Consider the following 26,462-nt stretch of genomic DNA (forward strand, 5'->3'; position numbering starts at 1 on the left):
TTTCTATGTGTAAACTGCCAGTTTTCCAGTATAAAATCTTTTATTATGCAATACATAGTGAATGTAGAAAGAAAAAGACTTGATTCTTATGAAAAATATATATACACATACTAGACGAAGCTAGTTTTCAGTAGTTGGTGTAAGCGTACAGTAAGCATTTCAAGAATACATCATGTAAATATAGCTGAAAATCAATTTGTTCAAGGGTTAATTTTACAAAACCTTTCAAGAATTTGCCATATTTCACCCCAAAATCAAAGTAAAACTATAAGGAATTCAGTTATAAGTCAAATTCTCTCAATTATATTATTCAAATAATACATTTCTTATTTTTTTCTTTTAATTTCAGGCTAAATATGACATATAAAAGCACATGCTCTTGACAGGTTCCTTGTGTTCTCCTTAAAAGTGTTTGCTTAATTTAAAATAAATAGTTGAACTTAATTTAGAGCTTGATGTGGCTGTTGAAATATTTCTTGTAAACTGTGTTTGGCTTCATTAGTTGTGTCCGTTCCTCTGGGAATCCTTCGAGCTGCGTGTGTTTCACAGAGAGATGTCTGACGACACGAGAAGCTGCTGAGCCGGTTTCCATTTGGCGCTTCGCCTGACTCCGTCTGCTCTGATGTACGGCTGGTTCCTCAAATCTGCACACACACACACACACACACACACACACACACACACACACACACACACACACACACACACACACACACACACGAATGCAAATACCTGGAGTCAGAATCCTCCCCTGATGAAGATATCAGAAGATTTTTTTTAAAAGAAAGGGAAACATCAGATCTACAAGGCGGAGCTGAGGGAGGCAGTTGCAGGAGGTTCAGTGTTACAGAAGAGCAAAGCTGACATGGATAGCAGTGTCTAGATGAAGAGCGATACCTTCAGAGACAGAAGAGAGAAAGCAAGAGACGGTTAGAAAGAAGTCCCATCGCAGAGCAGACGAGAGGAACGCTTCCCAGAACGGGCCGTAAACGGCACCGCCTGCAGAGCTGGGAACACGCAGATGTTAGAGGAAGCCAGAAATAAGACAAATTGAACTAAATACATAATATGCTCTGAAGCAGAAAAATAGAGTGACAGAAATAACTGACAAAATGACGAGTGAAGAGAGAATTAGACTAGGCAAAGAATCCCAAGACACCCCGAGGAACGAAGAACAAACGCTCTGTGTTCAATTCTTGTGATTATATATCTGCTTAAACTGATCGTTCTGGTCAAATTTAATTCTATATCAGTGTACAGTTAGGCTTATGAACTATAAATAAATTTCAATATATTTATGGTTTATAAATATATTTATATTTACATCTATAATATTAAATTTTTTATAGTATAAATGGGTGTTTAAAAATATGTATATATTAAAATAATTGTTTAAAAATATATTTACATTTCTGAATCTTGTATCTTGAATCATGTATATTATATAAATGTCTTTCAAAATATACTTTATAAATATATATAATAATATATAATTTTTATAGTATACATGGGTCTTTTCAAATGTATATAAACTATAAACATACATTTTTATAGAAATGTATTTATTAAAATGAATATATTTCATTATATTTATACATTATAAATATTATATTTAATATTATATTTTTATAGTACTGTATATAGGAGTATTTATACACATGTATATTATTTAAACGTTTAAATATACAGTATTTATAGTAAATATATTTACATTTGTATAATATATATTAGTCTTTACCAATCTATATTATATAAATATAATTACATTTTTTATAGTTTATAATACTACATTATAAACTCTAAATATATACATAATTATATTTATATATAGTATAAATGGGTCTTTATACAAATGTAAATATTTTTCAATAATTTTGTATAAATTTATATTGTAAAATATACAATATACATGTAAATAAAATACATTTTTCTATAAATAACCATTTATACTATACCAATTTTAATTATAAATGTGCATGTTATATATATATAATGTGTGTGTGTGTGTGTGTGTGTGTGTGTGTGTGTGTGTGTGTATTATGCACATTTATAATTAAAAAAATATTTTTTTCTATGCATCATTATAGTACTGTGCATAAAATTATGGCTGTCAATAGAATCATTCTTTGTAGCAATTGACCATTCTTTTGAAAGCAGAATGAAACAGCAGAATTTCAAACTTAGTAAATTGGGATTTTATTTTATTGTTTTAAAAAATTTCACTGAACTTTTCTGGGACCCCCAACTTAAGTTTGAGCACACGCACCTGGTGTAAAGGTACAGTATGTGTCGGGTTTTATTTGCGCCATTTATAATGAAACCCCTAACCATGGTAAAATAAAGTTAGGGCAGTGGTTTAATCCACCCACAGCAAGTTGACTTTTGAACCCTGACCCCAGACTGACCTGTGATGATGTCCTCGATGGCTCCGTCTTTGCCTTCTCGCACGAGCGGTGTCATCTGCCGGCGCTTCAGCTCTGCGATCAGATCCACCTGTGGCAATCGTGGAAGTGCTGGCGTCTGTGGACATCAACAGACCGGTAAGATGTCTTTATATCTCACCTCCTGTTCTCAAGTATTTCAGTCTCTGTCTATCACGCATTACCTTATTACTCACTGATGTGATGGAAGGGTCAGAGATGGATAAACATACGCTGTCATCATTCTCCGAGAATTTATTCCGCTGTTCGTTCTCCTGTTCGGCCAGCTATAGAGAAAGAAAGATTCATCAGTAAATCAACATGCTGGAGGACAACAATAACAACACTGGCTAATATTGTGCTACAACCACTTGCTCTACAGAAGAGGAGTTTATGATGAGTCTTTATCCATTTTTATTTATTAATGCTTATTTAAGAAAAATGGTGAGGAACTGCGATTAATAAATGGTCCAAAAAGTACAAATGAAGTTTAAGGTAATTAATTCAGCTAACACTTCAAATGCAAACAGCACTTGAAAAGGGAGTCTGTATCAAATACTGTTTAATAACTACTTTATGTAGTCATAACCCCTATTTTATGTAAGGGCGAGGTGTCTAAGTTGCAATATCTAGCTACTGGAGTGCCTCAGGGCTCGGTGCTTGGACCACTTCTCTTCTTCATCTACTGTCATCATTAGGATCTGTTATATTTTTCAAAAATTGTAAATAAAACAATTATTGGAATATGTATTAGAATAAAATACTATTTCAGTCTTGCAACTTAAAAATTGTATGATTAATTCATTGTGTACTTGGCATTTCTTTGTAATTATTTGTGAAATTTACAAGCAATTTACTGAGTGAAAATAGTTCAATCCTACACCAAACTTTTTTCAGTGCATCTTCGTGGTTTTAATCTGTCATAACTAGTATGATATATGCTGATGTGATAGTAGCACTCTGTAATAATTTCATCACCTTATATGCTTTAATGAACCTGGCGAAAACCGGGAAGAACACAGAAGGGGGTGTGGATTTGGGATTCTCTCCGAAATACTCTACCACTGAGTGATACATCTCCTGTAGGGAGACAAACAGAGCTGATCAAGCAATTATTCATTACTGTGTCTTCTGATTTCAAATTCAATATGATTTCTATGTAGCACAGGACTGAATTCATCTCCACCTGTGCAGTTTTGCTGTCTTTAACAATAGTGTCCAGCAGACTGCCATTATTGGACATGAAGTTTGTGAGGACAGCGCTGTCTTTCTGTTGGTGGAACTCCTTACGGATCACCTCCATTCCCTTCTCCAGAGATCGCACATCTGCAAGGATGCTGTCCAGAGAGACTGAGAGAAAGATGCATTAACATAGAGGTCAGCCTATATATATATATATATACATACATAGTTTTTGCATTAGCTTTCATTTAGCAGATGCTTTCAGCAATTTGGGATTTAAACATACAGCCTTTAGGTCACCAGCCCAAATTTTTAGCTTTGATCATTACTTCAAATTGAAAATATACTAACAGTCAAAAGTTTGGAATAAATAAGATTTTCTCATGTTTCTGAAACATCCTGTGATGTGATGATGTGTATGTCCTGAACATCAAATCATCATATTAATGATTTGTGAAAGATCATGTGACACTGAAGACTGAAGTAATGATGCTGAAAATTCAGCTTTGATCACAGGAATAAATTACATTTTAAAATATTACTCAAATATAATTTTTATTTTATTTTATTGTAACTATATTTCCCACTATTACTGTTTAACTGTATTTTTGATAAAAAAAAAAAAAAAGCATCCTCAGTGAGCATAAGAGGCTTCTTTCGAAAATATTTTTTAAAAATTGACTTGGTGTATTCCTTTACTTCATTTATTGTAGTCACATAGCTGCCAACTCTCACGCATTCACCGTGAGACTCACGCAATTGACACTCTTCACACGCGCTCACGCCACACATCCATTTTCTCACGCACAGAAAAATCGCGAAGCAAAGAGGACACGGAGACCGACAGACTAGACAGAGCAGGTTACTTATGATATAAAAAAAATCTCAGCTCTCAGATTCTGTCACTTTTATTACGAAATTCAGACAATAAATACCGTTTTGGCGCTTGTAAATGTGACGCGACAGATCCCTAGCGGCACGTGAACCGATCATCTCTAGCTGATAGTAAATAACTTTAAACACGAATGAACACTGTTGAAAGATACAGTACAACTTACCGAAATGTATATTCCTCATACATAATATCGACCAATCAATCAAACAAAGGTGTCAATAAAACAGCTGGAGAACAATCATGTCACATAACATTTACCTCAGGAAAGCCATTTAATGACCATAATATAGGCTATAGCACGTTAGTTGCCTAGAAAAAAAGAGCTATAGAGAGTATTTGGCTAAATATGTGTACTATATTGCATATTTATTATATTTTTACTTATATCATTAAATAAAGTTGTTATTATAATAAAAAAAACGCATTATATTTCATTTGTGTTATTTTTTAACCTTAAATAATACTGCCAGGTGATAGGGCTCTCTGTATGTTTACAGCATTAGGTGAGTTGTTTTTTTCTTGAGAAAAATGAATGCCTATCTTGTGTAGCCTACCTAATATTTATCCAAATGAGTCAATATTAAATCAAATCACAATAACTGAATTGAATTGAAATAATAAAAAAGCGTAGCTTACCAGAAATTGAACCATGTAAACATTGTAACATGTTGTCGCTAAACCTAATAAAATTCAGTTTAGTTACTAAAATGTTTTGACAATCACAATACACTTATTGTGATGCAATAATTTTTTTTATTGAAAAAAAAATAAAAAACATAAATCTTGTTTATGTCAACATAATCTTGTCAACATAATAATTTTATTGTCGCTAAACCTAATAAAATTCAGTTTAGTTACTAAAATGTTTTGACAATCACAATACACTTATTGTGATGCAATAATTTTTTTTATTGAAAAAAAAATAAAAAACATAAATCTTGTTTATGTCAACATAATCTTGTCAACATAACCCCCCCCCCCCAAAAAAACATAAATCTCACTCCAAGCAAAACTCAAAAGTTGGCAGCTATGTAGTCATTTTGTCTGAAAAGTCTAAAAGTTTGACATTTTGGACATTCAGATTTGGTTTAAGCAACTAAATCCCCCAGCATCCCCTTGAAGAAGTGGTTAAAGTCATTTGAGGACAGTCGCTGCAGTGGTCTACATCATGTCCTGCAAAGCATTCACACTTAGAGCTGGACTGGAGAGTTGATGTGTGTGTGTGTGAACACTCACCCAGCGCAGCTTTGTCCAGAAAGTGTAGTTCAGTGTGAAAGTTGTGCAGCTGAGGGTATTTTTCTCGTATGATGCTGACGATGAAATGCAGGAGTGTCTGTTTTCTATCTGTGGATTTCATGTCCAGAAGCTGAAAGTGTGAGAAATGTGTGATAAATTAATAAACGTTCCCACTTGGCATGAACTGATCAAATATATACCTTGAATGCAAGAATGTAATGTAAATAGCCAAGTTTCAGTCAAATCCTTTATTTTCAGTGTGTACTTGTAAATAAAATGTGCTATTTATTTCAAATGAATAAAAATACAATTAATAGTAAATGACGTATTTATTTTACCCTGACATAAAATGATCTAAATGAACTAAAACTATATGAAAGCACAATATGTGAATTATCTATTGGAAAGACTGTTGGAAGTGAAACTAATAAACTAAAACTTTGAATCTTCTTTATATGCCAATAATCTCAAAATGATCAGCAATCAACGTTTTCTCACCAAATCCAGACTTTGGAGTCGAAATCCATATGCTGATCCTCTCTTCCCACTGTTCATGTAATTCCCAAACGCAAGAATGATCTAGAAAACAGAGAAAGATCAGTTTTCTTTTCACTATAAATATTATATTTGAAATAATCTCACATGACAATTGATTCTCTTTACCTCTAGAATCTTCTTCATTTTGCTGGAGGATTTGATAGACATGGAAGCAGCAATGATGGCATTTAATTGCTACAAAATAATGTAAACGTACAGAAAGCAAATAGATTTAGATGTTATGTTGACTTAAAGCACACTGAAAAAAAACTGGTGTATTAACAATTGACAACTAATTACAAAGAATTGGCATGTAACATTGAATTAAATGACATGAAGTAGAAAGACTGAAATAGTATTTTCTTGCAAAACGTACTCCACTAATCTTTCTTTACAACTGCAAAAAAATAATTTGTCAGTGTATATTGCATATATACTCACAGGTTTTAATAGCAGGATGCTATCGCTGAAGTTTCCCATGAATGTTAGCGTGCTGATTCTCTGTGACAGCCGTGGGATTTTGCTGAAGGCCACCATGAATCTGTCCTCCTCTGAGAGCTCCAGCAGGGGGCGTCCTTCACGCTCGAACTTATCAATCAACTTCAGCTCATAATCAGACGGGATGAAGCGCTCCAGCAGCTCCAGGAAATCTGAGTTTAGCAAATCAAGATTATACCTGCACACACAGAGAGAGGAGCAGGGTTAGTTTGGTTTGTGTGACGTGAAAGAAAATAAAGGTATCATTACACTGTAAAAAAAAAAAAAAGTTGCTGCCTTTAATTTTTTAAGTATAATCAATTTGGATGTTTAAGTCATTTCAGCTTAAATTACATTAAACTGACTTAAAAAAATTTGTTGAACTTATTTTGATGAGTTAAAGCAATGTAAAAATGTATGTTGTCATAACTTATTGATGATATAATGTTTGACAGTGTGTGTAAGTGATTGTGGGTGTTGAACGTACGCTTGGATCGCAGTGCAGATCTGAGCGGTGCTCATGCCTCCTTTGCGCAGTGTGATGGCGAGGTTTTTGGCCCTGTTGGGCTCCAGTAGTGAGATTTTACTAGATGCTTTATGAGCCACTTTCACCTTCAGAGTGCCGACATTCACAGGAGCAGACTGAGCTTTAGTTTTAAACAACTCCTCAAAGACGTCCATATTCAGCTCCTTTAGAGACAGGAAGAGGACAAAGACATGGAGCTGAGTGACATCGTCTTTAGTCCTTCACTGCAAATCAATTCTGATGATAAATGTTTAGATAATTCGGCTTATGAGCCGATAAATGATGAGATAAAACGGCTTATGAGTACTTCTAAAACATTCAGCATTTTTAATTGAAATAAAATTTAAGAATTATGTTTCACTTTTAAAAATATTTTATATTGAATTATAATCATTAAAAATATATTTCATGAAAAAAAAAATGTATGAACATTAAAAACTAAATCGTTTCATTTTTAAATATATTTCATAATAAAATATATTTTAAATGATTATAAAAAAAACATGAGGGAAAAAGCAGCAAATGTTTAGCATCTCTATTTCCAGGTGGCCCTCTTTCATGCATTTCTATAAGCCCAGTTAGAAACACACACACACTTATTTTATTCAAATTTAATTGATAAAGATTAAAACAATTATATATATATCTCACTAATTAAAACTTATTTCAAGAAGTAAAAACCTGCAAATATTTCTTACAATTCTATTTTCAATGTGGCCCTTTTTCATACAAATCGGGAAGGACTACCCCAAAAATATTATTTTTTAATTACAATAAAAATTATTAAAAAAAAATATAAAATGATTTTAAAAAGTATTACTCAAATGTAAAAAAATATATTTTATATTCAAATATTTTATAAATAATTCAAATATATATACTGTACTTTAAGAAGAAAAAAGCAACAAGCAGCAAAGTTTCTTACAACTCTATTTTCAGGTGGCCCTATTTCATGCATTTCTGTGAGCCGAGTTAGAAACACACACTGAACTGACCCCAAGCACACTTTCATCGTCCAGCTCTGTGAAGACCGTGCCAGCCACCTGTTCCTCCTGTAGAGCCTGCCAGTTAAGCAGTGGCATACGATACTTTGTCTTGATTGGCTTCTTACCTTTTACACCTTAAACACACACACACACACACACACACACACACACACACACACACACACACACACAAAGGGGAAGACAAACACTTTCAGTGTTTTGCACAGCTCCACTTTTCGTTGAAAATCATTTAGAATCGCATTATTTTTGTACTGTACATGACTGTCATCATTTCTCTCACCTGTCTTTACGGTTCCTGCCCTTTCAAGTGATGGTGAAGGGGGCGGGGCTTCACTCATAGGGGGCGGGGGAGGAGGTGGAGGAGGGGCGGGGACAGGAGGAGGGGGCGGAGATTGCATCACAGGAGAGGCCTTCATTTCTGTTGTACTCTTATCTTGGGATTAAAAGAGAAATGTTTTATTTATTATTTACAGAAATGTGTAACTTAAAGCTTATCTTTGCATTTATAATTTATTGTTTATTATTTGCATTAAATATTATATAATATTATGTTATATTATGTTATTTATGAATTTAGTTCACTGATTAGGCTAGATTTTTCATATGTTAGAATCGCCCAAAAAAACTATTTGGAATCATAAACCAAACTTCAACAGATTACACTCTGAAATATATATATAGACATAAATGTTGTATAATTTTCAGGGTTTAATCGGTTATTATAATAAAATTATAATAAATTAATAAATAAGATAAAACTATAATTAGAATTGAATATAATAGAATGTAATTAGAATAAGTGATAATATAATTACAGCACTGGTTATGTGTATATCTTCACCTGTTGTGTTAGCGACAGGTATAATGTGTAAATCCAGACAGCCAGATTGGGATTTCTCCATGCGGATCAGACCTCGATCCACTAGAACCTGAAGCTTGTTCTCCAGCTGAGAGTGCTGTCTCTCTCTCTCTCTCTCCTGCTCCTTCTCACTCTGTGTCTCTCTCTCTTTCTCCTTCTGCTGCAGCTGAGAGACCTGAGCGTGCGCCTCCTTCAGACTGCCCTGAAAACACACACCCCAAAGCTACACAGGCTGGAAACACGAGGAAAAGTGAGTGTGTGTATATTAGTATAGTGTGTTACCTTCAGAAGCTCCGCCTCTTTCATACTCTCTATGAGTTGTTTCTCGAGTTCAGACGTCTTCTCCACAGCTTCACTCTCACACTGCTGCAGTCTAGTATTTAGCTAACATACACAACAAAATTATGTATTCTGCCAATTTATGATAAATAACCACACTTAGTATACTATACTAATATAAATACGTTGTACTTAGCTTCGTACTCTCTCTCTCTCGATAATGAATTTATCTACTTTATCTCTGTGTTTGATTCAAAGCGGGCAGAATGCTAGATCTAACGAGCCATAAAGGTAAAAAATAACCATTAATTTGACCATTCCGGTCAAATATTGCGCTGCAAACATCAATAATAGCTTTAAGTTGTCAATGCTGGCAAATGACCATGGTATAAGCAGGATAATCCACGACTAGCTGTGCATTAAACCATTGTAATGCACATCTTCTTCGCACTGGGCGGTTCCAGTCATGAATTAAAAGCTAGCTGTGGATTATCCCTCTTTATTGTTTTAGTCTACTGTTTTTTTTTTTGTGTGTGTGTTATTATTGATTCAAAAAGCAGATACATGTGCATTTGACTATCAAACAGATTTATATCAGTAGAGGTTCAAGTAATTGTGTGTGTGTACCTGTGCGTTTTGTTCTTGTTGCTCCTCTAGATGTTCCATTATTGTATTTTTGGCCTCGGCGTCTTCTAGCATCGCTCCAACATCAAACACATTATCCAGGTACGCTTGAACCTGCTTCTGCAGCCTCTCACTCTCTGTGACGTTTAACCTCTACACACACACACACACACACACACACAGAGAGACATTATATGTAGCACTATAAATGTCTTTAGTGTCACTTAATGCAATCAATATAATGCATCAGTGTTGAATAAATGACTTTAAAAAGCTTTTAGTTGCTCACCTCTAGATAGCTGTCTATTCCCAGTTGTGTAAACTCATACTGTAAATACACTCTGAAGTTCATGTCCTCCACTGAGTGCACTACAATGTTGATAAACTGCATACAAGCCACCTAAAGGTAAAAATTATATATATTGATCAGTTTCCACACACTGATGATCTACATTAAAGGGTCAGAACAGGAAAACCCTTAATCTATGTCTAGAAACCCAATGCATTATGTATGTTATGTACCGTATGTACTCTGATATTAGTATTGGGAATTTGAAATACATATAGAAAATGGGTATACTTTACAATAAGGTTTCATTGGTTAACATTAGTTAACATAAACTAACAAGTGAACCATATTTAGCATTTATTACTTTTAGTTAATGTCCATCTAAACATTTAACAACACTTTTGTAAGGTAAAAAGTTGTATCCGTTAACATTAGTTAATGCACTGTGAACTAACATGAACATGAACATTTTTATTCACTGACATTAACAAAGGTTAGTAAGTGCTGTAAAATATGCTTATTAGTTTATGTTAGTTAATGCATTAACTAATGTTAACAAATGAGACCTTATTATAAGGTGTTACCAAGTGGACTAAAATACAAACATAATGCTAGTCCTAAATTGGAAAAGTTATATCAAGAATCACTGATAAATTTAGTCAATGATCAAATGGACCATATGCATTATATTAATATGGTACAGTACAGAGATGTTGAACTAAATACCTTAGTTAGTGTAGGAATCTTATTAAATAGGAAAATTAATAGAGAAAAATGTCATACAATTAAGAATTCTGTGTCCTCACCATGAAATCAATGTTGCTGTCTTCATTTCTGAAATATTCCATTAGTTTTTCGAATCTGTTTTTCTCTCCAGACACCTACACACACACACACACACACACACACACACACACACACACACACACACACACACACACACACACACACACACACACACTTGTCTCAGAGGGGATTGTTAACTGTATGTGAATTTACTGTAGCCTATGTTGCTTTTGATTCAATTGTCTGCTAGCAAGTAATTGAGCATAAAGTAATAATGCCACTAAATAAAAGTAAAAGGGTTCAAAAGAACCGACTGTGACATTTTTAGAAAATGTGTGTATGGTATAATATCTTGGTCACACACTTTTCATAAGGATAGTTTATCACCTGACAGTGTATTGTTGGTTTAATATTCCATCCATGTAACTGTGATACATTTTTATGCAAATAATTATGTGCTTTCACGGACATAAAGAAAAAATATGGCTGGGAAACCCCCCAAGCAAGTATAACCAATAGTTGTTCTGGTTTTAGCTCTAGTTTGCGTAATACTTTCTGGTGTCAGAGATAAGCATCTGAATCATCACCCACACAAATGTCTTTGAGACAAAAACGACGTCCGTGTGAGTGTGTGAGGTTCATATCTCCTATACACACGAGCGTCTCCTAGTTTTGTCACGTCTCTCGCTCTCAGACAGGGTGTAACAGCTGATATCATAGCTGAAGGTTCAGCTTACTCCAGTTCAACAGCAGATCACACACTTGTATCTAAATCTCATCACGTGTCTGTGTGAATAACTTAAGAGTTTGGGTCAGGTTTTTGATCCCTGAAATAACGACATTGATTGATGAAAAGTGAATATTATTAATCACATATTGTATTAGAATATATAAAATGATTCACATATTATATATGTACAGTGGGTCTAAAAACTATTTGGACACTTAATGAATGTCTTTTTTTCCTTTTTTTTTTTTTAAAGTATTTTTGATTATTTATATTTGATTATATTATGTTTTTGTATATTATATTATATTATATTTTATTATATATTATTAATTCAAACTTTTACATTTTTTTATTATTTTGATAATTTTATTTTTATTATTATTTGACTGTATTATGTTTTGGTATGTGTCATTTATATTTTATTACAACCAACTTTTTACTTTTTTGTATTTTTATAATAAATATTTAATAACATAATATTTATTTATGTTTTTTAAATGTTTTTCTTTTTATTATTATATGTGATTATATTTTATTTTGGTATATTATGTTTGATTATATTTTATTAAAACCTTTTATAGACATTTTATAAAAAAAAAATAAAAAAAAATATTCTTTTGGATTATATTACATTTTGGATGTTGTCGTTTGTACGTTTGGAATTATTATTATTAATTTTTAGAGTGTTGAACTGTGCACAATAAGACCAAGGAGACACGATGGAGGTGATGATAAGAAGAGTGAGACGGATGAACAGAGAAAGAAAGGTTTTCTTTTCTTACCTCTTTGAAATTATTAAAGGCTGCAATAATCATTTCATGACCTCCTCGAACCAGACACACAGCAGCAAGAAGCTCCAGAACCAGTGCTTTAGTCCTAAACACACACACACACACACACACACACACACACACACACACACACACACACACACACACACACACATATGTAAGGACAGAAGTGTAGAAACAAAAACATTCAAAACCAAAACACACCGTCCTCTCACCTAGCACTCTTGTTGTTGAGACTAAGAGTGATTTCATTGACACAGCTGGGATGAGCCATCACCTGATTAAACCCTAACTAACACACACACACACACAGACGCATTAGTCAAGAGAAGAGATGAGACGAGGCGAGGCGAGAGTGAGAAGTACCTGGTAGTTCATGATGGTGCGAAGGCACATGATGCAGAGATGCAGGTGATTCTTCTGGCTGAGCAGACGTGAGTATCTCAGAGCTTTCCTGAGGAGAAGATAGATCATGTACAATCAGTTTTATACAGAAACACATTGATTCAAAGCAGAACTATATTATTGTGCAATCTCAAAATCATTAAAAGTAAAACCTTTTGAGATATGTGACGCACAGATGCACACAAACACACTCTTTCTGTATCAGGAATGCAGCTGATCCTGATAGAAGCGATTGGACGGGTGTGTGTTTGTGTCTGAATGCATGCTCTGAACATTCATGAAGTTACAGTGATAGTGTTTAGCACGTGTGCATGATGTTTTGTGTGATTGGGTTTCTTTATGTCGATGTTTGATCAGCATGCATGACTGACCTTGCAGCGAAGGACCGTCCTGAGCGCGGGGAATTGTGGGTGGGGGAGTTTGTCGCGCTCATGGTCAGATCTTCCGTAGACTTCTCCTCAAAGCTTCCATTATCAGAGCTGTCCATGTCATATCTGTAAAAACACAGTCCGTCTCATGAATGCATGTTAATTTTGTATATTAGTTTGTGGTATCCACTCAAACAATAACTGTTGCATTAACTTTTTGTTAATACAGTTGATCTAATGAACTGAAAAGTTGGCTTGCGATCAAAAGTCTGGGGTCAGTAAGATTTAAATAATAATAATAATAATAATACTTTATTCAGCAAGGATGCATTAAATTAATCAAAAGTGACTCCAAATAATCCAATTAATAAATGCTGAAGAAGAATCCTGAAAAAAACATGGTTTCCATAAACATATAAAAGAAGCACAACTGTTATCAACATTGTTAATTTTTGATCTGATAAATGCAGCTTTGGTGAGCAGAGAATGCCATTTTATAGATGCCAAACATTTGAACGGTAGTGTACTTGGTGCATACAGTCTTTTGGTTGCCTTACAATGTTTTTGTTTAGTTGTTGTTTGGTAACTCAGACTAGTCTAGTGAATATAATACCAGTGTTAGCTCAGCTGGCATCAGAGTTTGGTTTGAGACACTGGATGGTCAGAGCACAATCTTTCCCAGACGCCTCGTCACATTAAGAATTTAGGTTCCTCTTTTGTGTGACTGTGTGTGTGTGTGTGTGTGTGTGTGTGTGTGTGTGTGTGTGTACTGTACATACGTGACTGCACGTTGAGCGAAAGAGAGGTAGTCCACTAGCACTTCTAAACCCTTGTTTTCTTCATTTAGAAACTCCTCAGCCCACCTGAACAGACAGAGAGAACATCACAAATAAAAAACAAAAGACAATCCAGTGTTGACACAGACATTCCCAGAGCTCCAGATATCTCAGGGAAAAGGAAACCTGCATTTAATAAACTTTCAGGCCAGAAACATGCATTGTCAATAATATGCGTTTTTCGGCAGTCATGTGATGGCTCTTACCCGATGTGATTGGTGCGTAACGAGATCTCCAACTCTCTCAGAACTTGTGTGGATTCTTGGACTCGCCTTTTAAACTACAAATCACACGCATGTAATTTTAGAAATTAAAATCACACACATAAAATCACTTATTTCAGTTTGATTATAATTGGATGAGTTCTACATCACACTCTCAGATTCAAACACACACACACACACCAGTACCTTTCTGCCTCCTCCCTGCTCTAATACACTCTTGAGTTTCTGAATGTACACTGATGGAGGATTCTTCACCTGAAATCGCTCCTGAAGACAGAAACAAGAAGGAATAGTAAATTCCCCTAAATCTCATATAAGTCCACATTTAGTTTTAGTCATGTTTCTTGCATAAATAAAAAGTTTAAATTAATCTTTCATTACCGTTTTTCACCCTCGTGATCCTTTAAATTAAGTGGGCTGTTACTTTAATATGATCGCTAACCTCTTACGGAATAGTTATGTTTATTTATTTGGTCATACCTTAAAAGGGTCATGTTTGTGACATCAAAACCATTATATCTTCTGAACCAATTTTAGAATTTAGTTTCTATAAATGCTCTGGGTGAACTGGAGAGGATGTTTTTACTTTAAAAGAGCAAGGATAATTGTGTTTTTGACTATATACCCCCTTTAAAGGTGTGCTGTGTGGTTTAGAGTAGTAAAATCAGCTTTATGGTAAATGGATATGTGTGTTTTTGCTCTGAACTCACCTGGTCACAGACTAACTCCCATTTCTTCTCATTGTCGTACTCACAGAGCAGCTTCACTTTATCAGGGGGAAGATTCATGGAATTCTACAATCACAGAGCAAGAGACAAAATAAACCTTTGGGTAAGTCTCATTTGTTTGACATTAATTGAACAGAACCAATTGATCTGTTCCACTGAGGTAAATTCTAAAAAATATATATATATATATATATATATATATATATATATATATATATATATATATATATATATATATATATATATGTGACCCTGGATCACAAAACCAGTCTTATGTTGCACGGGTATATTTGTGGCAATAGCCAACACAACATTGTATGGGTCAAAATTATAGATTTTCCTTTTATGCCAAAAATCATTAGGATATTAAGTAAAGATCATGTTCCATGAAGATATTTTGTAAATTTCCCACCTTAAATATATAAAACATTTATTTTTGTGAATGGATGCAGCACAATCGCCAATAGAAATGGACAACTTTAAAGGTGATTTTCTCAATATTTTGATTTTTCTGTACCCTCAGATTCCAGATTTTCAAATAGTTGTATCTCGGCCAAATATTGTCCTATCCTAACAAACCATACATCAATGGAAAGATTATGTATTCAGCTTTGAGATGATGTGTAAATCTCAATTTAAAAAAAATTACCCATAAGACTGGTTTTGTGGTCCAGGGTCACATATATTGCACGGAAGGAGGAATCTGAGGAAGAAACTACCTAGTTACCACCCGAATCGCCTTGGCATCCGCATAGCAACACCCTGCCAACCACCCACAACACCATATTGTCACATTTTCTTCAGATTTAGTTGTATTTGCAGTGTGCAGTCAAAGACCAGATCTAGCTATAATATGTTCCTAGATAACTGCAGTGTGTAAATGTTGAGTTAATGTGACTCCAATAGCACATAACAGTCGTTTACACATGGCACTAATAAAGTGATGAGTAAGCGGTTGCGTCTTGTGAGACGGTTTACCAGCAGCGACGACAGATCACATGTATAATAAGGTATGCTGACTCGAAGAATGCCCTTTTTGAACCGGTAGATTAGTGCTGTGTGAATGTCCTGTTTCTATGACGATCTCCTAAATTATTTATGAACAGCATGACTGTTTACACACACACACACACACACACACACACACACACACACACACACACTGTTATGTCCTGCAGAATTACCTCAATGACTCATCTGAGCATGATACCGAACACACACTCACACATGCAGACTGCGTGTAAATCCCCTAAAACATTATGAAAATCGTCTTAAAGGTCGCAGAGTTAAAGCCATTGGTCAGCGCAATGCACGGATACGGCCCTGCCGAGTGTGATTCGTCGCCATCGGTGTGAACCTGAAACTGAAAACAGGTAAAAAGGGGCCATTCACACAGAACGCCTTTTCCCATTCCAATTCGCTACTTTTCCATTGTTTTTCAGTGTTAACACCCGCCAGACATAGCTACATATTTTACTGTTGATCCCACGTCTTTTGCAGCGCGTCTCGCGTATGACACGGCATAGTAAAAACGTTGCGCTCAAGTTAAAATAAGTTAAACTTTTTTTTTTTTAAACGAATGTCTAGACCTTGCGCCTTTTTTCGATCACTTTTTTAACAGCAAAAACGCATTCTATGCGAACCAGTCTTAAGTAGGCTACTAGTGCCCGGTTGCATAAAACGCCTTAAGTTTTTCCCGTAAGTGTGGGATCTTGAACAGAATCCATAAACTCAGCCATGTTTTCTCATTTGTGTTCATAAACAATTTTAAGGTAAAGTTTTTCTAACCTTAAACTGTAGCCTACTTAGGAAAATGACAGGGGCTTTATGCAACACTTAACGGTTTTAAAGGGATTACTTAAGTGAAAGATAGACACTTAAGGGTAATTCTAAGGGTGTATGACGTTTCAGTAAAAAAAAACATTTATTATTTTCTAAGTTGGGAAACCTAAGGGCGATCTTAAGGGAAAATTCCACTTAAGGCGTTTTATGCAACCGGGCATAGGGCATTGCCAGGGCGTTGCCATGCAGTTGCTAAGGAGTTCTTTAACTAGGTGGTTTTCTGGTCTTTCCATATGATTTAAAAGTCTGTAAGATTTTTTTATGTTTTTGAAAGAAGTCTCTTCTGCTCACCAAGGCTTCATTTATTTGATCCCAAAAAAATAAATAAAAATAAATAAAGTTTTTTAAAATATATATTAAGCTGAATTTTCAGCATCATTACTCCAGTCTTCAGTGTCACATGATCCTTCAGAAATCATTCGAATATGATGATTTGCAGCTCAAGAATAATTTCAGATTATCATCAATGTTTAAAACGTATCGGTTACCTAACGTAACCTCTGTTCTCTCTAGAAGAGGGAACGAGTATTGCGTAAGTAGCTTACGCTGCGGGAAAAGTCATCTTTCTCGAGATATGAAGCCAAAAAATTATCCTTAATTTTTATAACTTTGTCAACGCAGTGCAGCAGCACACAGACCTAGAGCAGGCTAACTAGCGTGCTCATTGGCTGCCCTGCCGCAACTGCAGCAGCCTACCAGTGAGCCTGGCGTGACGTCACGCCCAATGGGAGCGCTCAGCGCCCCAGCGCGTCACGGCCCGTTAGAGGGCCGTGGCTTAGCTTATAAAAGGAGGCTCGGGGGCTGCTTTCTCTGGTTTTTGTCGCTTGAAGCGAATGAGCTCGTGGCGCGAGCACGGCAGGTTACGCAATACTCGTTCCCTCTTCTAGAGAGAACAGAGGTTACGTTAGGTAACCGATACGTTCTCTTACGAGAGGTTGAGTCCCAGGGAAGTCCGGGGAACACAAGAGTGTGAGCCAGGCGGCCAATATGATGGCTAGCGCGAGTACACAAGCACACAATAGGGCATACAGAGCGGCGCGGCCGGTCTGGCTGACAAACCCTTGTATGGTACAGCTCAACCAGGAGAGCTAAATCAGCAGCAGTAGCCCGCGCACAGAAGTGGGCCGGCCTACGCGAGATTTAGACTGATAAAAGTTTCGCCTGCAGGGCGGGAACTTCCAGATTGTAAAATCTAACAAATGTAGAGGGGGAGGCCCAGCCCGCCGCCGTACAAATGTCATGAATGGAAATTCCGCTAGACCAAGCCCACGACGAGGCCATGCCTCTAGTAGAGTGGGCTCTGATGCCCAGTGGGCACTGCAGGTCCTTAGACGCATAAGCAGCTGCGATAGCGTCCACTATCCATCTGGACAGACTGTGTTTCGAGGCGGCGCGACCCTTAGTGCGCCCACCAAACGAAACGAAAAGCTGCTCCGAGCGCCTGGCGGCGGCGGAGCGCGTAATGTAATATCTCAGTTCTCTGACAGGGCAAAGGAGGTAACTGTCAACCTCGCTGCCGGTTGCCGGCAAAGGTGAGAGAGAAATGACCTGTGCTCTGAAGGGTGTAACCATGCCTTGGTCTGAGAATGACTTTAGAGTCATTAGGTCCGAACTCCAGGCATGAGGCGTTAACTGATAACGCATGAAGGTCACCCACACGTTTGACTGAAGACAGAGCTATCAGAAAAACGGTTTTGAGCATGAGGTATTTCATATTCACCGTTTCCATGGGTTCAAAGGGATGCGCTTTGACTGAAATTGACTGACGGGGCAGTAATGAGCTCTTGGTCCAGTTGACTGAGAGACCCAAGCTTTCCAGATGGCTGAGAAGCGCTGTTCTGTGAGACAAAAGCTCTGTTTCTGACTGCGCCAGAATTAGCCAATCGTCCAGATAGTTCAGTATCCGCATCCCCTGTCTTCTCAGGGGAGAGAGAGCCGCGTCCATGCACTTCGTAAATGTACGGGGTGCCAAAGATAGACCGAACGGCAGGACGGTGTACTGATAAGCCCGACCGTCGAAGGCGAATCTCAAGAATGGCCTGTGACGGGGTGTTATCTGGATCTGAAAATATGCGTCCTTCAGATCGAGAGAGATAAACCAGTCTCCCGGGCGAATTTGCGCGAGAATTTGTCTGGTTGTAATCATTTTGAACGGCCGTCTCATGAGAGCTTTGTTCAAATGTCTCAGATCTAAAATAGGTCTTAGCGCTCCGTCCTTCTTGGGTACGAGGAAATAACGGCTGTAAAAGCCCGACTCGCTCAGAGAAGGATGCACCTGTTCTATAGCCCCCTTGTGCAGCAGCTTTGCTATTTCTGCCTGAAGCAGATGCGCCACTTCTCTGCTCACTCTCGTCTCGGTCCGTGCTAAAAAGCGCGGTGGACGGCGAGCGAATTGAAGCGAATAGCCGTGCATTATAGTATTCAGCACCCATTCTGACACGCCCTGGATAGCTTGCCATGCTTTCGCACGCATTGCTAGGGGTCGAATGGTCTCTGGGTTCGGATCGCCGCGCTGCGCGGGATGGGGAACCTGTATCAGAGAAGATGGGGCGGCGCGCGCGCAGAGAATTGTGGGCACATTCTCTACACTTAGCACTCGAGCGGCGCGTGCCCGCTTTATGAGAGTGCGCTCTGTGAGCGTTACCGGGGAGATCGTGTTTGTGTGTAGTGGTGAACACAGGGGTGTGGGCACATATTCTACACTCATGACACCTTCGGCGTGAGCCGGGACACCCGAAACCATACTCTTTTTGAGATTTCTCTGGGTCGCCGTGAAAACGGCGTTTGTGTGCAGGCGAGCGAGTTGTATTACTGCTGCTAAGCTGCTGCAGTAGCCTTTCCTAAGGGGACTGACAGAGCTGGGCGCTTTGATGGCGGTCCGGCCGCGGCGGGACTCAGCCATCTTTTCCTCCTTGCGGCTGCTAGGAGGACTTCGCGGGCTCAGGTTTCAGCGCTACCTTGGACCGGGGTCCCCGGGGGGAGGCGGTCTGTGGCGGCTGGCTGAGCGCGATCTAGGGCGGCCGCCCTGGCGTCGCTGCGAAGACGGAGGCTGAGCAGAGCGCTGTGACGAGCTGCGTGCAGGAGGCTGCTGAGAGCGGCCTGCAGAGGAGCTCGAGCGGCGGGGCAGGAAGAGGTTCATAGCCTGCGACGCCTTCTGTACCTCCGAGAAACGCTCCACGATCCCGCTGACCGCTGGGCCAAAGAGACCGGAGGGAGAGAGCGGGGCGTTGAGAAAAACGGAGCGCTCGGATTCGATCATATCCGCCAGCTTCAACCAAAGGTGTCTTTCGGTGACAGTGAGTGAGGCCATAGACCTTCCGATGGCTTGTGCAGCGGACTTAGTGGCGCGAAGCGAGAGGTCCGTCGCGCTGCGCAGGTCCGTCAGTACATCTGGATCCGGGCCTTTCTCGTCCAGATCGCGGAGGAGATCGGCCTGGAGAATCTGGAGCACAGCCATGGAGTGCAGGGCGGAAGCGGCCTGGCCGGCGGCAGCAAAGGCGCGGCCGATGAGGGCTGAAGTGGTCCTGCAGGCCTTGGACGGCAGGGCAGACTTTGAACGCCATCTGGCGGATGGCGGGCAAAGGTGCGTTGCCACAGCTTCCTCAACCGGGGGAATTTGCAGACGGAGAGACAGCGGGGGCGTCGAACAAGGCGAGTCGAGCCCGCAGGGTCGACATCGGTAGTTCTTCGCACAGTTCGCAGCCACCCGAAGAAAGGGCGATGGCTGCGTGGTCCGGTCCCAGGCAGAGAGCGCAGATAACGTGGCGGTCTCTGTCGCTGAGCGGAGCTTTACAGGAAATGCAAGGCATTTTAACGTATAGCAATGAAAGGATATAATCGCCGGATAGCGAAGCAGGCAGGGATGCTGAAGGCGGCGAAGACGGCCGGCTTCCTCAGGCGAATCCTCGGCTTGCAGGTCGCTAGATTCGACGGCGGCTTCCTCAGAGTCCAGCGATGCAGAGAGCTTCGCTGAAGAGACAAAAATCAGAGAAAGCAGCCCCCGAGCCTCCTTTTATAAGCTACGTGCTGGGGCGCTGAGCGCTCCCATTGGGCGTGACGTCACGCCAGGCTCACTGGTAGGCTGCTGCAGTTGCGGCAGGGCAGCCAATGAGCACGCTAGTTAGCCTGCTCTAGGTCTGCGTGCTGCTGCACTGCGTTGACAAAGTTATAAAAATTAAGGATAATTTTTTGGCTTCATATCTCGAGAAAGATGACTTTTCCCGCAGCGTAAGCTACTTACGCAATATGAGAGAACCTCTCGTAAGAGAACAGTGTTGTGCTGCCTAATATTTTAGTGGAAAATGCGATACTGTTTTTCTTTTTCTTTTTTTTATTCTTTGATGAATAGCCTACGTTTAAAAGAGTTCAAATGCATCCTTGCTGAATAAAAGTATTATTGTCTGGAGAGTATAGTATAATTGTTTGTTCAGATCTCTAATTATGAACACAAATAATGCTTGCTTTAGCAAACACCATTAATAAAATCATTATTTACTTTCTCTGTCATCTTTCTTCTCATTGGGACGTCCCCTGGAGGGTTTGGTTGCTATTCACTTGGGGGCATTTTGGGAAATGTCTTCTCCATTAGAATATCAAAACCCTTTGTAAATTTATTTCCACAACCGCTTCTGCCAGTTTGTGGAGTTTTCCCTTCTGCACACAGCAGGTGAGATTGCATTTCTTTAAAGTACTTGATATTGCTTTAGGAACAGACTGGTTTGCTGTAAAGATGATTGGAATTCACAGTATTTGTTTTGTACCCAGTTCCTTGGCTGTATCTTTCAGCTGATAGCTCAGGAATGTTATCATTTGTTTTGGGAACATTGTAAAAGATCTCAATGAACTAATATTTTGCCTTTTTTGTGGCCCGCTTATGAACCCAAGACTGACCGAAGACTAAAGAACTGTAAATGTCAAAGCAAAAATGCTAAACAGTCTAAATATCTGTCTATCCACGTCAGACCAAGGAAATCAAGTTTACTGTGAAAAGTGAAAGGAAAACATTTGTACCTCTGAATATTGGATGTCATCTCTTGCATAAAAGTAATCAGAAGTAGATGAAACAACGTGAATTACAAGATGTAAGATCATTGGATGAACACTACAGTTCAAAAGTTAAGACATTTTTATTTTTATTTAGCAAGCACACATTAAATTGATGAAAAGTGACGGTAAAGACATTTGATTTCTTTTCTTTTTGATTTTCTTTTTTACTTTCTATTCAGCAAAGAATCCTGAAAAATATGTGTTACAGTTTCCACAAAAATAAATAAGCAGCACAACTGTTTTCCTCATTGATAATAATAAGAAATATTTCTCGAGCAGAAAATCAGCATATTAGAATGATTTGTGAAGGATCATGTGACACTGAAGACTGGAGTAATGATGCTGAAAATTCAGCTTTGATCACAGAAATAAATTACATTATAAAATATATTCCAATAGAAAACAGTTCTCTTAAATTGTAAAAATATTTCACATTATTATACTGTTATTACTGTATATTACTGTATTTTCGATCAAATAAATGCAGCCTTTGAGACTTCTTCTTACCCGTCCTAATCTTTTGAATGGTATGACGTAAAAGTTACATCCACAACATCATGTTTTACTTTTACTTTTGCTTTGTCATTTCATTGAATTTTTTTGCATATTGAATTATAGTTCTTTGCAATGTGTGGCACATTAGTATGGCACTGTGTCCTAATTTATAAAACAGGTCAAGGGGAGGAACACCAGCAATCTGCAGAAATAATGCTTTAGGGCAAACACGCACACACACACACATACACACACACACACACACACAGTCTCAGTAAAACAATCTTCCTCTATGGAAAGGAAGCATTATTGATTATAATTGTCAATCTTATAATTGTCGCGTTGGGTCTTATGTGTAGACACAGTGATTTCTTTGCATGCTTTAATTCAGACCGCATAGTTTCCTTTTTGTCTCTCTTTATAATTATAGTTGACCTTTTCTGCCCATAAATTGAGGAAAGGAGGCTGGAGAAATGTAGAATAAAAGACAAAAACACATCCAGCTTTTCCACCATCATCTATTTGCTTATATTTATCTCCCCTCTGAGTGAAACGTCTGCCCTTTTCTTTTTTTTTTTACATGTTCTATCTTTTTTAGTCCTCCTCTAAAAATAAAAACAGTAAAATGGTTTTCAGGACAAGGTCAGCTAACATTTTCTAACTTCATCACATGACACCATTTATTTTGAATCCTATAGGATGGGTTCTATTTGAATATTCAAAATTCTATATTCTATAGGATTCTAGATTAATCCTAGGATATTTTGAATCCTTAATAAAGTACACAAATGTATGTACACATATAATTGTTGCATCAAAGATCAATGCAGTGAAGCAGCGTATACTGCAATACACATGCAGAGCATAATGCATAAAATCATCATTCAGAGCTGTCATATTTTACCTTCGGCAGAATTACACTAGAAGATGATACTGAATATTTAATACAATTAATATTTGCATTTGAGTATTTTGTATATTTGTAAGCCAAATCTGGTACTTTTTATAATATCACCTCAAGGATTTTGTAATAGTACATAATTTCACATCTCTCTAGAGCTCCGCTTAACGTTTTTTATACTGTTATTATTTTAAAGGTACATTGTTTAACTTTTTTGTTTAAAATGAGCCAAATTTTTATAAAGAGCCAATACATCACCAATCCTTCTTCCAAAAACATGTTTTGTCTTGCCCTGATTCACTATGGTAAGCTCTGGAATATGTTACTCCTCGGCTATACTTTGACGCGTGTCTGGTGTTTGAGTGGCAGAGGTTAGTTGTTACAACGAGCGAGAAAGATAGACATGTAGCCGCTTAATCTCGAACCTCCAGAGAATCGTTTTAAACAAACGCCGAACAGTGGAGAGCCTGCAAGAGAATGTGACAGAGCTCGTAATAAAACAAGAATCAACATTGGTTTGGCTTTTCGGAGATAGTCAGAACTGAGGGATTTGAAATGTTGTAAAAGCAACACAGAGATGGCGTTTTTATTACTCAACAGGTGAGTAAGTTAAAATATTGAACAGATAAATTGCCATATAGCTCTCTAACGAAGTTTATTTTAAAACATTATCTATTGTGAAGGGTCATATTCATCCGCACAGCCGAAGCACAGCCAATGTTCTTTCCTTAAATGTTTTTTAACCGCCAGAAGGCCAAATGTTACATAGTGTATCATCAGTAATATATTTTATTCAATACACCATCAGTTTCTGCAGTAATAAGTATATTGAAATACATTCAGCACTGACTTTGATTCATTGTCATATATTTCAGCTGAAGGGTGGACTACTGCTGAAGATGGATGGTTTGTCCTTTCAGTAAGTAGCCACATGCAAAATATCAATAACTGAACGGGCCATTTGTATAATTACAGGCCGGTAGTTTTTGCAGATGTCTTGCGCTCCTCTAGTCTGGCTATCACCAGAGCAAGCTCAATCTTTTAAAGGGGTGGTATAATGCCCTTTTCACAAGATGTACAATAAATCTCTGATGTCCCCTGAGTGTGTATGTGACGTTTTAGCTCAAAATACCCCACAGATATTTTTATATAGCATGTTAAAGTTATCACTTTTTGAGGGTGAGCAAAAACGCACCGTTTTGTGTGTGTGTCTCTTTAAATGCAAATGAGCTGCTGCTCCCAGCACAGAGGGCGGAGCTTCAAGAGTGTGTTAGCAGCTTCGATTATCTCACACAGACATACTGACAATTTCTAAAACTTTTAGCCTTTTATGTTCAAACCGGAGTCAGAAAGATGGAGAGACTCAAGAAGAAGTGACAACATGTAGACAACATTTCTGAATGATTAGTTGATGAATTTATATCGTGTTCCGGGGGTGGGGTTTATGTTAATTTTAGGGTTGGTGATGTCACTAACTCGGGAGGAATGTCATGTAGTTCCTACCAGCCGTTTGTTGTAGTCCTTAAAAAGCAATTTCTGTAAAAGAAAATATCTCCCTTTGCTTTGAACTTTGAGTGTCGTAACTCTGCAGATGTTGTTCATGCTCAAACAGCAACATTTCACACTAATTAAAGTTAGAAAAGTGAAATCATAATCAACCACCCCTTTAAGACTGAACATTAGTCTGGGGAGTCTGCTCTGTATTTTCTACTGCACAAGAGGCGTGATCAGCGGGCTTAGTTCAAATGACTCTGTACGCATTTGGATAGTCCTTCAACCAATCAGACCAACGATCCAGGCAGGAAACAGAAGCAAAAAAAAAACATGAAAGTGAGTGGTATTTACACCCACTCGAGCGATTTGTTTGCTAAACTAAAGAAACCATTGAGCATCGTCGAGAGGTTAAAAGGAATTGGATTGGATTAAACCCGCCAATAGCGCGCCAGGTGGATAAGCCAGTTTGTGATTGGTCCCCGCAGATTTGTATCAGAATCAGGATAGAAGAATGTACAGGTTTCCAGCTTGAGTTGCAGGGTGAAATCAAATCGCCGGTAGATCGGGCTGGCTTTACCCAGTCTAGCGCTCCTCTCCTCAGCAGGGCGATGTAGAAAGCATCAGCTTGTGTTTTAAATACCTCACAGAGAAAATAATGCAGAATTCTCTGTACATTTGCATGAGTTTGCATGTGTACATGGCCAGGTTTATGCAAGACTTCTGTGATGCGATGTTGTGTATATGGCCACTGTTATGCAAGACTTTGTTTCATAATTGAATACTTATTACTTTTATTAAACAGGCTTTCAGATTATTGTACTGATGCTTTCTTTGTGTTGTAATATTTACATTTGTTACCCGACTATGTGTGTTTTTGAGTGATTCCCATTTTTATTCAGTGTGTTTTATCATGAACCCGCTGCCGGTGCTACTTGCATTATTTGCATGGTATTTCCATTATACAAACAGCATGTCACAAACTCTCTCTTTCTCAGTAGGCATTATAGATGGCGACTGGATAAAATGAAATTGTTTGAGTTTGATGGAGAGCCTGCATGTGCACTTTAATACTTGTTCGTTGATTAGATAGCCTTTCACTGCTGCATGATGGGAGAGTGTGGAGTGTTTATCTGATTTAGGAGAGGCATCAAGGATATTGGCAGAATAGATTAATTAACATGGAATAAATTACAGCTGACTTTACTAACACAAACCAGAGCCAAACCAGTTTACAGTATATAGGTAAAGGTGGGCTAAATATCCCTTTCAAACACAGGGATTTACATGAGTGGTCTGTTTAGATTAGAAACGGCTATGTCCAATATTCATTGACTAGTTTATAGTTGATCATTCCAGGTCTTAAAACTATAACTCTAACCAAGCACCTCATCATATTAGCATCTTTCTGTGCTCAAACAATATATTATTTATTGTGGTAAGGTGTGTGAATTTATATAATTAAGTCACTTTTAAACAAAAAATGTC

General features: G+C 37.8%; 1 protein-coding gene across 2 annotated transcripts in view; it reads right to left on the bottom strand.

Moving 5' to 3' along the window:
* The window catches only part of fmnl1b (formin-like 1b), a 28,031-nt gene continuing 1,569 nt past the window's right edge, over positions 1 to 26,462 (bottom strand). The window contains exons 2-26 of one of the 2 annotated variants that reach the window (XM_082184086.1): positions 15,182 to 15,265; positions 14,658 to 14,738; positions 14,454 to 14,527; positions 14,191 to 14,274; positions 13,415 to 13,537; positions 13,005 to 13,092; positions 12,854 to 12,930; positions 12,630 to 12,723; positions 11,138 to 11,212; positions 10,332 to 10,442; positions 10,046 to 10,195; positions 9,422 to 9,523; positions 9,122 to 9,341; positions 8,561 to 8,713; positions 8,269 to 8,393; positions 7,235 to 7,437; positions 6,712 to 6,946; positions 6,397 to 6,465; positions 6,232 to 6,312; positions 5,734 to 5,863; positions 3,607 to 3,770; positions 3,399 to 3,500; positions 2,618 to 2,707; positions 2,406 to 2,520; positions 1 to 644 (exon numbers count right to left, since the gene is read on the bottom strand). In XM_082184086.1, coding sequence (XP_082040212.1) covers positions 544 to 644; positions 2,406 to 2,520; positions 2,618 to 2,707; positions 3,399 to 3,500; positions 3,607 to 3,770; positions 5,734 to 5,863; positions 6,232 to 6,312; positions 6,397 to 6,465; positions 6,712 to 6,946; positions 7,235 to 7,437; positions 8,269 to 8,393; positions 8,561 to 8,713; positions 9,122 to 9,341; positions 9,422 to 9,523; positions 10,046 to 10,195; positions 10,332 to 10,442; positions 11,138 to 11,212; positions 12,630 to 12,723; positions 12,854 to 12,930; positions 13,005 to 13,092; positions 13,415 to 13,537; positions 14,191 to 14,274; positions 14,454 to 14,527; positions 14,658 to 14,738; positions 15,182 to 15,265 — 2,931 coding nt within the window. In that variant the 3' untranslated portion in view covers positions 1 to 543. Of the gene's footprint in view, positions 645 to 2,405; positions 2,521 to 2,605; positions 2,708 to 3,398; positions 3,501 to 3,606; positions 3,771 to 5,733; positions 5,864 to 6,231; positions 6,313 to 6,396; positions 6,466 to 6,711; positions 6,947 to 7,234; positions 7,438 to 8,268; positions 8,394 to 8,560; positions 8,714 to 9,121; positions 9,342 to 9,421; positions 9,524 to 10,045; positions 10,196 to 10,331; positions 10,443 to 11,137; positions 11,213 to 12,629; positions 12,724 to 12,853; positions 12,931 to 13,004; positions 13,093 to 13,414; positions 13,538 to 14,190; positions 14,275 to 14,453; positions 14,528 to 14,657; positions 14,739 to 15,181; positions 15,266 to 26,462 lie in introns of both variants that reach the window. The other variant, XM_082184085.1, reaches the window with a different exon arrangement.

The sequence above is a fragment of the Leuciscus leuciscus genome, assembly GCF_965113295.1.
Source record: "Leuciscus leuciscus genome assembly, chromosome: 11".
In the NCBI taxonomy this organism is placed as follows: Eukaryota; Metazoa; Chordata; class Actinopteri; order Cypriniformes; family Leuciscidae; genus Leuciscus; species Leuciscus leuciscus.